Source organism: Dama dama, chromosome 13 (assembly GCF_033118175.1).
Source record: "Dama dama isolate Ldn47 chromosome 13, ASM3311817v1, whole genome shotgun sequence".
NCBI classification, from domain to species: Eukaryota; Metazoa; Chordata; class Mammalia; order Artiodactyla; family Cervidae; genus Dama; species Dama dama.
Window position 1 is genome coordinate 62,594,039 of NC_083693.1, and position 14,553 is coordinate 62,608,591.

Genomic DNA, 14,553 nt, shown 5'->3' on the forward strand with positions numbered 1-14,553 from the left:
AGCACCAACCACTAATTCAGAACTTCTAATCAGTTTTCTAGGATTTCACTCTTAAAGGAGGTGGACAATCAAGGATTTACCATCACGCTCTTAAATTAGAGGAAAGCCTCTAATTTAAAAGTGAAACATACAACTAACAAAACTAAAATCTATTTGAAGAAATAGTGACCATTACAGGGAGAAAACTTCTCAAAAACTACTATTAATATCATTAGGGAGATAAGATAGTATACCCATAAAATGACAAAATGCTAATCTTTTTTTAAAAGGGAGAACATTTGAGAAAAAAAAAGAAGTATAGAAATTAAAAACCCAAGAGTAGAAATTAATAGCGCAGAGAAAGGTTAAAAGATGGTTAAACCTGGTAATTGCACTCCTAATTATATATAATGAGAGAAATAAATTATGATTACATATAATAGAAATAAAAACACACATTCACAGAGAAACTTGTGCATGAATGTACATAGCATTGTTTATAATAACCAAAAAGGGGGTAACAATCCAAATGTTCATCATCTGATAAATGGATGAATAAAATGTGGTATGTACACACATAGTTATTATTCAAAATAAAAAGGAATAAAGTTCTAATACATACCACAACACACATGAACTGTGAAAATATTACACCGAAGAAACCAATCACAAATTGTGTAATTCCACTTACTGTATATGAAATACCCAGAGCAGGCAAAGTCAGAGACACAAAGTAGATTAGTGATTGGCTAGGAGTAGGGGAAATGGAAATGATGGTTAATAAGCATGGGGTCTTTTGATTGGAAGGGCTGTGTGTGATGAAAATGTTCTAAAATTAGATTGTCTGCCATATGACCCAGCAATCCCACTCCTGGGCATACACACTGAGGAAACCAGATCTGAAAGAGACACGTGCACCCCAATGTTCATCGCAGTACTGTTTATAATAGCCAGGACATGGAAGCAACCTAGATGCCCATCAGCAGACGAATGGATAAGCAAGCTGTGGTACATATACACAATGGAATATTATTCAGCCATTAAAAAGAACTCATTTGAATCAGTTCTAATGAGATGGATAAAACTGGAGTCCATTATACAGAGTGAAGCCAGAAAGATAAACACCAATACAGCATACTAATGCATATATATGGAATTTAGAAAGATGGTAACGATAACCCTATATGCAAGACAGAAAGAGACACAGACATACAGAACAGACTTTTGGACTCTATGGGAGAAGGTGAGGGTGGGATGATCTGAGAGAACAGCATTGAAACATGTATATTATCAAGGGTGAAACAGATCGCCAGTCCAGGTTGGATGCATGAGACAAGTGCTCGGGGTGGTACACTGGGATGACCCAGAGGGACGGGATGGGGAGGGAGGTGGGAGGGGGGATCAGGATGGGGAACACATGTAAATCCATGGCCGATTCATGTCAATGTATGGCAAAAACCACTACAATATTGTAAAGTAATTAGCCTCCAACTAATAAAAATAATTGGGGAAAAATAAATAAATAAAACTAAAGGACTATATAAAAAAATAAAATAAAATTAGATTGTCGTGAATAACTGCACAGTTTATACTAAAAACCACCCAACCGTATACTTAAAAAGGCTGAACAATATGGTGCGTGAGTTAAATCTCAATAAAGTGAGGGCTTTTTAATTAAAAAAAAAAAACCAGTTGAGGAAATCATCCAGAAAGTTAAAACAAAAGGAGAGAGAGATGGGAAGTAGGGCATAAAATAATAAAAATAAAACTACAAGACTATTCTAGGAGTTTGAATACCCAAACAATAAGTATTCCATTAAAAAAAAAAAAAAAAAAAAAACAAAGGGGAAGAAATTAAATAATTAAACGTCCCTGAAATGAACAACTTGACTTTCTAGATTGAGAGAACTAACGAATACAAAATAAAAACAGACTTATGTCAAGGATCTGGAAGTTTAGAACACTGGGGATAAAAGAGAAAATGCTACAAGATTCCAGTAAGGAAAAATAACAGCTCACATATTAAAGATCAAAATCAAACTGGACAGGGACTTCCCCGGTGGTTGAGTGGTTAAGAATCCTCCTTGCAATGCAGGGGATTCGGGTTCAATCTCTGGCTGGAGAACCAAGATTCCATATGCTGCAGGGCAACTAAACCCATATGCCACCATATAGATCCCATGTGCGACTAAGACCCAGTGCAGCCAAATCAATAAATAAATACTAAAAACAAAAATCAAACTGGCCACACTTCTCAACAGCAACAATGGAACTTTGAAGATGGTGAAGCAATGCTCTCAAAAAGTTTAAAGGAAAACTATTTCCAACATAAAATTCTATACTCTTACAAACTATGAATCAAGTATGAGAGTAGAAAGTCTGCTACTACTAAAGAATGTCCTCCACCAAAATGAGGGCATAAATCAAGCACGAAGACATGGAGCCCAAGAGGAATCCAACACAAAGACAGGTAAGGACAATCTCCAAAGACAATGAAAGGGAGGTTGACAATTCTGTACCGGGATAGAAGGCAATAGCACAGATTAGAAATCAGGAGGCTCCCAAAAGTGGTTTCTTCAAAAAGAAGCTTGAGGCCCTTGAACATCTTGAAAAGAAATTTTCATTATAACAGTTGGTAGAAAGCCTAGGGTTGATTTAGTGAGAAGTTTGTGGCATTAAGCTAGAATAATGATTAATGCTACCTTTCAATTTCAAAGTAACATTTCAAGAAGTTTAAAGACATACTAGAAAACTTAAACATAAGAAGTACATCAGATATTAGGTGACTCTGGAAATGTTCTAAAGCTAGATTATCATGACAGGTGCACAAGTCTGTTGCTACTGTCGCTGCTCAGTCGCTCAGCTGCGTCTGACTCTGCAACCCCACGGACTGCAGCATGCCAGGCTTCCCTGTCCTTCACCACCTCCCACAAGTCCATAAATTCACTAAAATATCACTAAACCACACACAAAATGGGTGGGTTTTATGGATTGTAAATTATACCTCAATACAGTTGCTTAAAAAGAGACGTCAGGAGGAAAAAGCTTATTCTACAATACTCACATGGGAAAACTCAGGCTGGGACGGAATAGGAAGTGAACCCGGAGTGAAGACTGGTGTGCTCTGAGATACTGGTGTTGAGGCTTGTGGTGATATAGTGGGCTCAGGGGGGACAGGGGGGTTTTCCATCTCTGCTGGCTCATCACCTTGGAGTTTCTTCTGAAAAGACTCTCCTCCTTCAGATAACACTGACATATCCATTGGCTCATCTAGTTTAAAATAGTGAAAACAAATTGAGAAAGAAGCATTCATCAGTACTATTCATGTTCCAATACCTAGTAATTATACTCAGATATATTCATTCCTAAAAAAAAAAACAAAACAGTGACTTGATTTTTAGAAAAACTGATAGGTTAATAGAAGACTGAGTCCTAGAAATCTAGCAATACTTTATTCCCCCAGGGGAGGGAAGTCCACACTCCTTAAATAGCCTTAAATTAAAACAGGGTTCATCTAGGGACACCCATCCGTCTATCAGATAGCAAATTAACTTGGTTCCTCTGAGCCCCTTTCCTGATTATAATTCAGTTTTCATACTTTGCTCAGGAACACCCAGATTAACGGCATCTAATTTAACCACGGGCCTTGAAAGGCAGTGAACTTGCTCACCACTCTAAGTACACATCTAGAGAGGTATGAACTCATTTTATTTGTATTAACAACTGTTAGGTGCAGAGGTGGATGCTAGGACAAATAGAGGAGGGGGAAAAAATCTATCAATGTCAGTCAGTAACAATTTATTAAAGAACTAAATACAGGACACTAATCCTGGGACAAACTGCTCAGGAGGGAAACATACAAACAAAACACAAAATACTGCTTTCCCATAGTACTCTATCCACCTATAGGCTAACAGGACCTTCCTGAGTCAGCCTAGCTGGCTAGGCATTTGATTCATCAACCCTTGTTCCCCTATCTTACAACTTGAAGCCCCAAACAGGCTTCCCTTTAGACCACTCTCACATACTACCTACACCATTTAGTGTTTCCCTATAATCAGGCTCCCAGCTCCCCCCACCTCAATGCCTATCTATGCCTGCTGCTTTGCTTGATGTCACATGCACACTCCAATCGAGACAGGTTTGGGAACTGGTGCTGCAGCCCGTTATTACACTACCACAGCTGTGTTAAGTAATTTCATTATATCTTTTGATCTTCATCACCATAAAAAAGCACTTATTAAGGACTGTTCTAAGCGCTACATAAAAAAAGGCTTTAGGTTAATATTCTTAGACATTAAAAAAAAATACAAAAAGCATACACAGTCCCACAGTTATGCACATATTAAGCAAATACATTAAATCTAAAATATAATTGACAAGGGAGAATACAATATGTTACATGAAAAAAAAAAAAAAGAACACAGAATCATATGACATAACATGATCCCAAATCTGTAAACATACTTCTTTATATTCATGCATAGAAAAACTCTGAAAGGAAATAAGAATATCCAAATACTAATTACATGTGGGTTGTGGTATCACAGGTGATTTTTATTTTCTTCTCATTACTTTCCCATATGCTTTCCAAACTTTCTACTGTAAGTACTATGTTTACAGTCAGTGAGAAAGCATTTTTAATATATTTTTTACATATCTTCAGTGTTCACACTACAGATAGAAAAAAATAAGATCAAGGATAAACCAAATTTAATTTGAATTAACAGTATTTTTTGCATCAATAGAATGGATTCACTTTTATTTTTCACTGAAAGTATCTAATCCTATTATGCTTAGAATGGTATTAGTCCACTTGGATACACCTACATTGATTTCAAGAGAAAATAACCAGACACAAACTCTGTGACAGAAGAAAAGTCTAAGATTAAATTCTGTCACAGGTAAATTAAAACCCATTAACACAGGCTTTGGTGGTAGGTGCCCAAGTTCAAATCCTGACTCTATGACTTAGCTGTGAAATCTCTGTGCCTCCATTTTCTTATCTGTAAAATGGGGATAAAAGTAACACCTACTTCTCAGAACTGTTGTGAGGAATTAAAAAAAAAAAAAAATACACACAAAGAAAAGCACCTAGAACCTAAGAGAAACACAAAGAACAGTGCCTGACATAAACTAAGCATTCAATAAATATTGGCTATTGTACCATTATTGCTATGTGAAAGAAGGAAAAGGAAAAAAATCATGGAATTCACTGGAAAAGGCTTTATATAGGAGGAGGAATTTGAAATATCTTGAGTGACTAGAACAGGGCAAAAGAGGTTTAGATAATAACATAGGTAAAAAAGAAATCTCTCCTGTGAATAAAGTAATATAAAATCACTAGGTCCTCAAAGGAGGAAGGGAATGAAGTCAAAATTTCTACCACCTGCCCCTAACCACTCCGGCTAAAACTGCTTCGATAATAGCAAAATAGCCTGTAAAGAACAAAAGAACCAATGTTTGGTTCCCTCTGACTAGGAACATGTTACCATGTTGTTGGAAACCATTAGGCCAATAGTAATAAAATTCTTCATTATATTAATTCATTTGAGTTCAACTTTAACAATTTTCCCATAAGGGTCATTTCAAAAATTGTCAATACAGAACTCAGAAAAATCAGTGCGAGAAGAGCAAAGAACTGAGGAGAGCACTTCACACTAGACCACAACGCTGAAGGTTAGACTTGAGTCCTAGTAAATAGTTCAGCTCTCAGTATTCTAACGTACAAAGAAACAATACACTCTGCATGGCAGAAGAGCTACTCCACTTCTAATCTGAGATCAACAGACAGATCAAGAGAGCTCACCTTTTCTCCCTTCTTGCTCTGTGGGACTGCTAGGAACGATAAAGGGGGTGGATCGGAAAGCATCAGGGGAAGGAGCAACAAGATCTGAGGAATTCCTTTATGTAAAGAGAGAATCACAGGTTATTTCACCACAGCCACAGTTTTCCATTTGTTTTCTACTTCTCAATAACAAAAATATCTAAGTCATTCAGACAATACTTAATAGTATTTCTCTCAAACAGCTGAGATTGGTAGAAGAGCCATGAGTAATACTTCAATAACTATTTCTCATACCAGACATATCCAAAATGAGAATTAAAAAAAAGATTATGGGAAAAGCAATATAATTACAAAAGAAAGTAACTGATAGGATACAAGGACATTATGACTGAAAAGCACGATGAGAAAGTGCTAAAAAAAAAAAACCATTCAACTGCAGATGTGAGACAAATATTCACTCCTGCACACAGATAAAGAAATCCAATTATTATCAACTCTAGCATAACCCCTTCTGCACCCCTATGCCATTAAATGGGAAGAACTGTTAGTCAAATGGAGAAGCAAGCAGCTTATTTTAGACATGTAAGAGTCTCTAAATAACTGGGCAATTTCTTCGCTGGTGAAACCTTTGGGCTCCAAATGGGAAAGCAGATCCACCTGCCTTCAATAATTCCACTAAGTTCTTATTCCCCCAAATTCTTAAGCCTAGAGTTTACTTCTTTGCTTCAAAAGACTTCTGAACTACCAATTTTAGTTCTATCAACCTTAGCCTTAAGACCATGAGGCACATGTTTTCCTGAAAGGGCTATTTTCGGCTTACTCACGTGGAAAGACTCTCCTGAACAAGGGATCTCTGACCAGAGAGCTGCAGGAGGTGCAAAGTGGTAGCAGGTGTGGCGGCCAGAGAACACCCACCTTCCTCCCTTAAAGGAGTAGAGCAACCATCAGAAGCCACTGAGAAAAAAAAAAATTCCAGTTGCATTTACTTCTCATATTGACATTACTGAACTGTCAAAAAACAAAAAAACTCAGTACTACAAAAAGAGTAATATTCTTATATCCACCCATGTGGATGGGTGGCTGCCACGAAGGCAACAACTATTTTCTAATTGCAGTCCAATTAATGAATGCAAAGAATCTGCCTGCAATGCAGACCAGCGTTCAATCCCTGAGTGGGGAAGATTCCCCTGGAGATGGGAATGGCTACCAATTCCCGTATTCTTGCCTGGAGAATTCCATGGACAGAGGAGTCTGGTGGGCTACAGTCCATGGGGTCACAGAGTCAGACACAACTGAGCAACTAACAAAACGGAATGCCATTCTAACACAAATCTTGAGTAACCATTAAACACTCCCCTCCCTAATAAATTATTAATTTCTTTAAAAAAGAATTGACAAAAAGAACTCCTTAGTCCTTTCCATAATGATCGAAGCTTGGAGAAGAAAAGCCAGAATCCTTAAACCTCTCCTTGGCTGCTCTTTCTTGTGATGTTTCTATTGCAGTAAGCGAGTCTTTTATTTCAAGTTCTACCTAAGGTGAAGTAAAGTTCATGCCATGATGCAGATGAGAGAAATCAAAACAATATGCATGACACCTGATAATATGAAGGCAGCAATTTTCATGATTAGAACCTGGGCTCCTCAAAGGAGAGAAAAAACACTAATGCATAAGTAAAAAGATATATGAGCAGCTATTAGTGATTTGTACTATGAAGAGTCTCCTGTGGGTCCCTTCTCCTTAGCAATGAACCGAGTATCTGATATTTTTTTAATTGCAAAAATAAAGAAATTTCTTAAACACAACCTTGTAACTTTAGTGAGAGACCAGAAAAGGCTTCATGGTGACCCTCTGTATGTCCTACACACATTCACAACATAGTAAAGGAATATAACCTTCTCTTCTTCCCTACTTACTACCAGTACATCATAATTTGCTGATTATGACTAAAGCTTTTTGGCCCTGTGAGCTTGCACAACAGGGCACTGGTGGGGGTTAACAAAATCTGAAACAAATATCATTCTAGTCTTCTGAAAGTATTATGTTCTTTCTGCTAGATCATAACTTCCTATTTGTCATATATGAACTAATAAACTGATGAATAAGTAGACTGTTACCCAGGTGAATATAAAAATCTTCACTTAATTATCATATTATTTAACATTTGAAGATTTATGATAAGAGAAATAGCTACTCAGTCCATAACATTAAATCTGCTACATTATTAGTTATTATTATTCAATATCTCCATTTCCAAAAGAGAAAGTCATGCTAACATGTTAAATAGCAATCATTTACAAAAAGCCCTTCTCATTAATCAGCTAGAAATATACTTTCCTTCTGTATCACAAACAAGTCTGCATACCTACAAAGTGCCTTCTAACTTAAAACAGTAGCCTCAGAACAGAAATAAAAGTTCAGACATTCAGAAAAGAAGAGCTACGGCAACTAATTATTCTTTTTACCTGTTTTATTGCTCTGATCAAACAAGTCTTCCTGAGTTGACAAAACCTCAGGCTCTGGGGACTTCTGAACCTGCATCCCTCCTTCTGGAAGTTCTTGAGCAGACGTCTGTTCTTTTGCTTCCATAGCAGCAGACACTTTGGGACTAGAAGGCATGTCCTCTGACCTAGGAAATTCATATCACAAGAAAGAATTACTATGTTCATAGGCTTTCATCTTTGAAATAAGAAGCTTTTCCTGTTCTGTGTTTTCCTTTATTAATTTCAAAACCTTCAAAAACTATTTGTTAAAAGTGAAATAAGCTACTCTTGATAATGAGATAAAGCTCTCAGCCTCTTTCAAAGTGTGTCTCAGTCTCTCACACAGCAAAATCTCTTTCTCCACGCTGCTCACTGCAGTGCTACATGCTGTCCAAGATTTCTGAACAGTGGTTTAGGGATTTTTGCTATACATATTGTTATCTAGATGTGCATGAAGGTGTGTGATCGAGGCCACAACAATGCCAGAAGGAACAACGACCTTCCACAGAAAGGGCTTGGATGTAAATTATCCTCTGCATCAGCCACACACATTATCTTCTGCTCACCTTTTTTCTTTTTTAAATAATTTGTTAAGTTGTGCCAGATCTTTGTTGTGTCATGAAGGATCTTTAGCTGCAGCATGTAGGATCTAGTTCCCTGACCAGTGATCGAACCCAGGCCCCTTGCACTGGGAGCATGGAGTCTTAGCCACTGGACCATCAAGGAAGTTCCTGCTGACCTTTTTGATTTGATCTACTCAACCTAAGGCCCAAATCAAAACTCTCACTACAAATACTACTTACACATGTAAGATACTCACTGCTGGCTCCTTTCCAGAGACTTATGAGGTTTACCTACTCTGCCATTCCCCAGAGTAAACAGGATAGCAAAATCAGCTAAAGAACAATTTCCTAAAGAAGAGTGGAAAAAGTCAGCTGCAGTTTAGCTGGGTGTTTTGCATTAGAAAGCTGACCTCTCTTTACATTCAACTTTGTTCAATATCGTATTTCCCACTGTTTCTAACTGAAGGAAGAAACAACAGAATACTAAATCTTTATTCATTCCCTCCTCCAAAACAGAAACACCCCACTCGTCCTCTGCCATATCTAAACTTGAACTACTGACCAGAGATGATGCTGTTTGGGATACAGCATCACCACAGGCAGAACAGAGACCAACTGGTCACTCCTACCAAGTTAAGAGACTAAAGGACATGCGGAAAGAATACTTCCCTATTTATCTACACCATAAACTACCAGATGCAGGATACTTGAGGACACAAGGCAATCTGGGTACTGCTCAGGTATAAAAACAGTGGACTTCCAAACACAATATTCCTGTGACTCCTACAACAAAGAAGCTAGAAGGACATCCCACAGAGAGATGGTGCCTCCGCAGACAAAGAACAGTGAGGAGTAGCAACCAAGAAGTCAGGGGTCATCCTCACAATTACAACAGCAATAAACTGGATTTTTAATATGCCTAAAGATAAGGACATAATAAAAATTCATAAACAATAAATGTTTCTACTGAACCGACAATATGCCCAGGGAAGGGGGGGGGGGGGGGGCAGAAAATCAAGAATTTCTAAAAATGTTTCCACCTGACCAAGTGAAGTAAGTACAATCCGATAGCAAACACCCAAAAACACTTTCTAGGAAGAAGTTGGTTTACCTTGCAGGTGGTGAATTTTGCTCTTCAACCACAGGGACATCCTTGCTAGGCTGTTCTGCCATGGGGATATCTTCATTAGACTGTTCTTCATGCTTAATTGCTTCAAGTTTTAAAAGAAGATAGGAAGGAGATATTTAATTTTTCAAAATACTAGAAGTAGTCCCAAATGCTTTTCAAAGGGCAAAGATTTTAAAGAAAGAAATTCAAACTGAAAATATACACAGGTGTATCATTCCAAAAAGGAAAACAGCCTTTACCCACTTACCAAAAAACCTTAATATGCAAGCTATCAACTGACATGTATTTGCCAGACAACTCTGCAACTTTACTATACTTAGATTACCTTAACTTAGATAGCCATAAACTACACCAAGGAAAACACAACTAGCATGGGAGGAAAATACTTATAAGTAATTCTAAATACCAGAACACACATTACATACCAATATTAGCATCCACATCAGATAGCCGAGTATATCCAGAATTGGTGGTTACTGACTGTAGAGGCTCTCTGTCTATTTCATATGGCACAGTTTGTTCTTCAATGTCCTGGCTCTGGGAGAGTTCCAGAACCCCAAAGCCCAACTGTGATGAGGCAGGATCTAGGAAGAAAACCCCAAGAAATCAGGAATCATCCCATACTATGCGCTATGCAAGGTGCAACCCTTCAGCAAAAGAAGGCCATACTAACTAAGTCCTTCACATCAAAGCCCTGCCCCACCTCTGCAAGATTTTTCAAAATAAAACTAAGAAGAAAAGCACTGAAAGCAAAGGGGGGAAATGCATAACGAAGCAAAAAACTGTGTACTATAAAACCTTAGTTTGTAAACACCTAATAAAGGCAGACTATGTCTACTTTCTAAAGAAATACATAAGCGCCACACACGCACACACAGCAGTGTAGTTCAGATTGCAATTCCACCCTACAAGGCATACATCTCCCAAATACCTGAAAAACAAATGAATACAAAAGAAGTAGAAGTCAATATGCAGAAAGGAGGCCAAACAATGAGCTAAAAATTCCTGAACAACAAATTAGGTGGAATATCTTAGACTACTAGCAAATCTCCTAATGACTATACTTAATTTAATGATGAGACATCTACAGCCTGATGAGAAATTGAGGCGTTTGCAATGTTCATGTTAAAGGGACTAGACCACTCTATTATCCTGAAAAAGGCATAAAGCTACCTTCAGCACTAAGGGAGTGTGTGGTATCATCTGGAATATCTTCCTTTTCCTCTTTCTCCTTCTCTTCCACCTCTTCTTCCTTCTCTTCACTTACAGGAGAAGCAGATTCCACTGACATTCCCAAAACACTACACAGCAAAAAGACACAATCATGTATTCCCCCATAGGATGGGATACCCTGCTCAAAGAACTCAATTTTTCTGTGACTCCCCACACATAATACCAGTTTTTAAGTAAATGTGAAAAAACCTCACCCCATTACTGCTTCTTTCCACAGAAAGCACCTAAAAGGTTAACAACTCAAAACACTGTACAGAATTAATACAAACATGAGTCAGAAGGAGGAAACAAACATACAACATTTTTATCTTTCTCTGAAAAAGACATGAGCAGGGACAGAAAAATCTCACACTCAAGCGAATTACTGACAAGAGAAGATGCGCATTAGATGTGCAGAAAAGGGGCTCAAAAATACAGCTATTAAACAGAACACAATTAACAAAGGCATTTTTGCAAAAATTCTTAGAACACATAACATAGACCCACACAGCGTTTGAGAAAAAAATTCAGGTTAACATCACAGGTCAAAAAACGATAAACAAAAGTATAAGACATAAACAATTAGGAAAAAATATCTGCAACAATATAACAAAAAAATCATCTTCATAAAATACAAGGAATTTATAAGAAGACTAAGATATAAATGCACAACAAAAGAGACAACTCACAAAAAAACAGAAATACAAGTATCTTTAAACATGTAAGAAATCAGAGAAACCATTAGTTGCCAATGAAATTAGGAAAAAAACCATAAATATTGTCCTACTATTCAGTGCTGTTGAGGTAAGATTAGCATTATCACATACTCTTCATGACAGTATAAACTAATAGAACCTTTCTGGAGAACAACTAGAAAATATGTATCAAGAGCTCTAAAAAATTTTCATACCTAGTAATTTCAATTATAAGAAATAGCTTAAAATATGAAAAGATCCTTATACAAACTTTCAAAGTTCACTGTGACTAATAAAACCCACTGTAAGCCCAACAGTAGGTAAATAACTAATTTCATAATCCATAAAATGGAATTTATGCAGCTGTTAAATATGTTCAAAACAACCAAATACAATGTGTAAATTGTATATCTCGACAAGATACTAGACAAAATAGATATATATAATCCAAACAAAACAAAAAATTTATGTATATAAAATAAAGACATCTTTGAGACAATTGGGAAAATATGAATACAAACTATATTATCAGGTATTATGGAATCGATATTAGGTGTGCTAAGAGTATTATGATTATACAGGATAATGTATTTTCCTTAGGGGATGAATTCTAAAGTATTTGAGGGGAACTATGATTTCTGCAACTTAGCTTCAAATGATCCAGCCCCCCAAAACAGTATATTTTATACACACACAGGAAAAAAATGCGTAACTTTTACAACAAAAATCATGGGGCAAATGTTCGTAAGAGCTTTAATTGTTAGGGAAAATTAACTGCTCGTGTTGCTAAGCAAAAAGTTCAAGAAACACAAACTTTTACCTTCCACATCTCATCTATGTAAATCAAGTGCACAAAAAAAAAAAGAGAGAAAATAAGCCAAAATATTTACAGGAATTAGCCTCTGGGTGGCAGAATTATAGATGACATTTTTTGTTTCCTTTCTTTCTATCCATTTAACATTTCACATAAAGACCATTAAATGTAAGTTTAATAAGCATAAAAGAGATGAAAACATGGATATGCTAAGTTGGAAACCATGATTCAAGGAAGAGGAGGAGGGCTGAGTAAAGACTTTCACAAAATAAAATAATAGAACATTACCTACAACTGGGAGGACCAGATGCAAGACCCTGGGAAATACAGGGAAAGAAAGTCAAGAGCCTGTATGACAAAAATGTAGAAGAGCAAAAAAAGACAGCACTAATCACACACCCTGGATCTTCTTCAGCCTCTTGTGGTGGTTTTCCTCACGTCCCTAACCTCTAAATGCTGCTGGGCACAATGAGTCCTTGAACCTCTTCTTCACCTACACTCATCCCTTTAGTGATCTTATCCATACTCATGGCCTTAAATACCATCCATATGCTTATGACTCCGCAATTTTTAATCTCCAGCTTAGACCTTCCTCCTGAGCTCTAGACGTTCACATCATCAACTGCCTCCAACTGGCCATTGAAAAGGCAGCTCAACTTTGACAAGCCTGTAATTGAACTTCCCGTTCGATCTTCTCCATCTCAATCAACAGCAACTCCATTCTTCCCGTTCCCAAACGTAAAACGTGGAACCACCATTACCTCCTTCATTTCCCTCATACTTAACATCCAATCTGACTTTGAATCCTAATTTCAAAAACCCGGAAGCTCACACTTCTCATCTACTTCTACACTGGTCCAGCCACTGTCACATTTCACCTAAATATTTCAAGAGTCTCCTAGTTGGTCTTTCTGCTTCTGCCCTTGCTCTCCCTTCAGATTTTATTTTTAACTTGAATAGCTTCTTTAATTTTTATTTTTCCCAGCTTTATCCAGGTATTAGTCTATTCTTGATCCAGCGGCCAGAGTGATGCTGTTCAAATCTAAGTAACAGCATGTCATTCCTCTGATCAAAACTATTAAACACCTTCCTATCTCACTAAAAGTAACAGCCAAATGCCTCACAATGATCCATAAGGCCTTATATATTCTGGTTTCCCCCTTTACTTCTCTGACCTCTTTTCCCACTCCTCTCCAGCACGCCAAGGCAGCCACACTAACCTCCTCGTCATTTCTCAAATATTCCAGCACACTCTTCCCTCAGGGCCTTTGCATTTGCTGTTCTCTATACGCAGATTACATTCAACCAAATAATAGCAGAGATCACTTACTCAAGATTTTTCGTCAAATGTCACATCAGGGAAGCATCCCCTAAGTCACCTTGTCTAAACTTGCAACTCCATTGATGTTTCCCATCCAATTCTCCACTTTATTTTTCTCTGCGGCCCTATCAGAGTGTGAGACACTATAGATTTTTACATATCTATCAGATAACTGCTATATCCCATAAAAGAATATAAGCTACATTAAGGTCTAAAGTTTCTTATCTCTTCTGATCACTCTGTATCTCCAAAACTCAACAGTGCTTGGCATATAGGAGATACGCAGTAAATATTTGTAGAATGATTAGGTGAATCAGAGCAGATCTGAAATAAATCAGATTTTGTCCACTATCCAAAACTGATGGAAAAAGAAAACAAATGGTTAAATGTACCATTTAGAAATATAAATCTAGTCAATAAAAAAACTAACATAATTATCAAAAGTTAGGAGTATACTGGGATTTCCCTGGTGGTCCAACGGTTAGGAATCTGCCTCCCAATGCATAGGGTGCAGGTTCAATCCTCATCAAGGAACTAAGATTCCATATGCCACAACTACAGAGCCCACGCC

At 37.3% G+C, this 14,553-nt stretch overlaps 1 protein-coding gene across 5 annotated transcripts in view; it reads right to left on the bottom strand.

The window, feature by feature from the left end:
* TP53BP1 (tumor protein p53 binding protein 1) overlaps positions 1-14,553 on the bottom strand; it is an 88,607-nt gene that overhangs the window by 48,442 nt on the left and 25,612 nt on the right. For 4 of the 5 annotated variants that reach the window (XM_061159239.1, XM_061159240.1, XM_061159241.1 and 1 more), the window contains exons 5-11: positions 11,114-11,241; positions 10,366-10,524; positions 9,923-10,022; positions 8,231-8,394; positions 6,592-6,721; positions 5,789-5,883; positions 3,044-3,249 (exon numbers count right to left, since the gene is read on the bottom strand). In XM_061159239.1, the coding sequence (XP_061015222.1) occupies positions 3,044-3,249; positions 5,789-5,883; positions 6,592-6,721; positions 8,231-8,394; positions 9,923-10,022; positions 10,366-10,524; positions 11,114-11,241 (982 nt within the window). The remainder of the gene's footprint in view (positions 1-3,043; positions 3,250-5,788; positions 5,884-6,591; positions 6,722-8,230; positions 8,395-9,922; positions 10,023-10,365; positions 10,525-11,113; positions 11,242-14,553) is intronic. The other variant, XM_061159242.1, reaches the window with a different exon arrangement.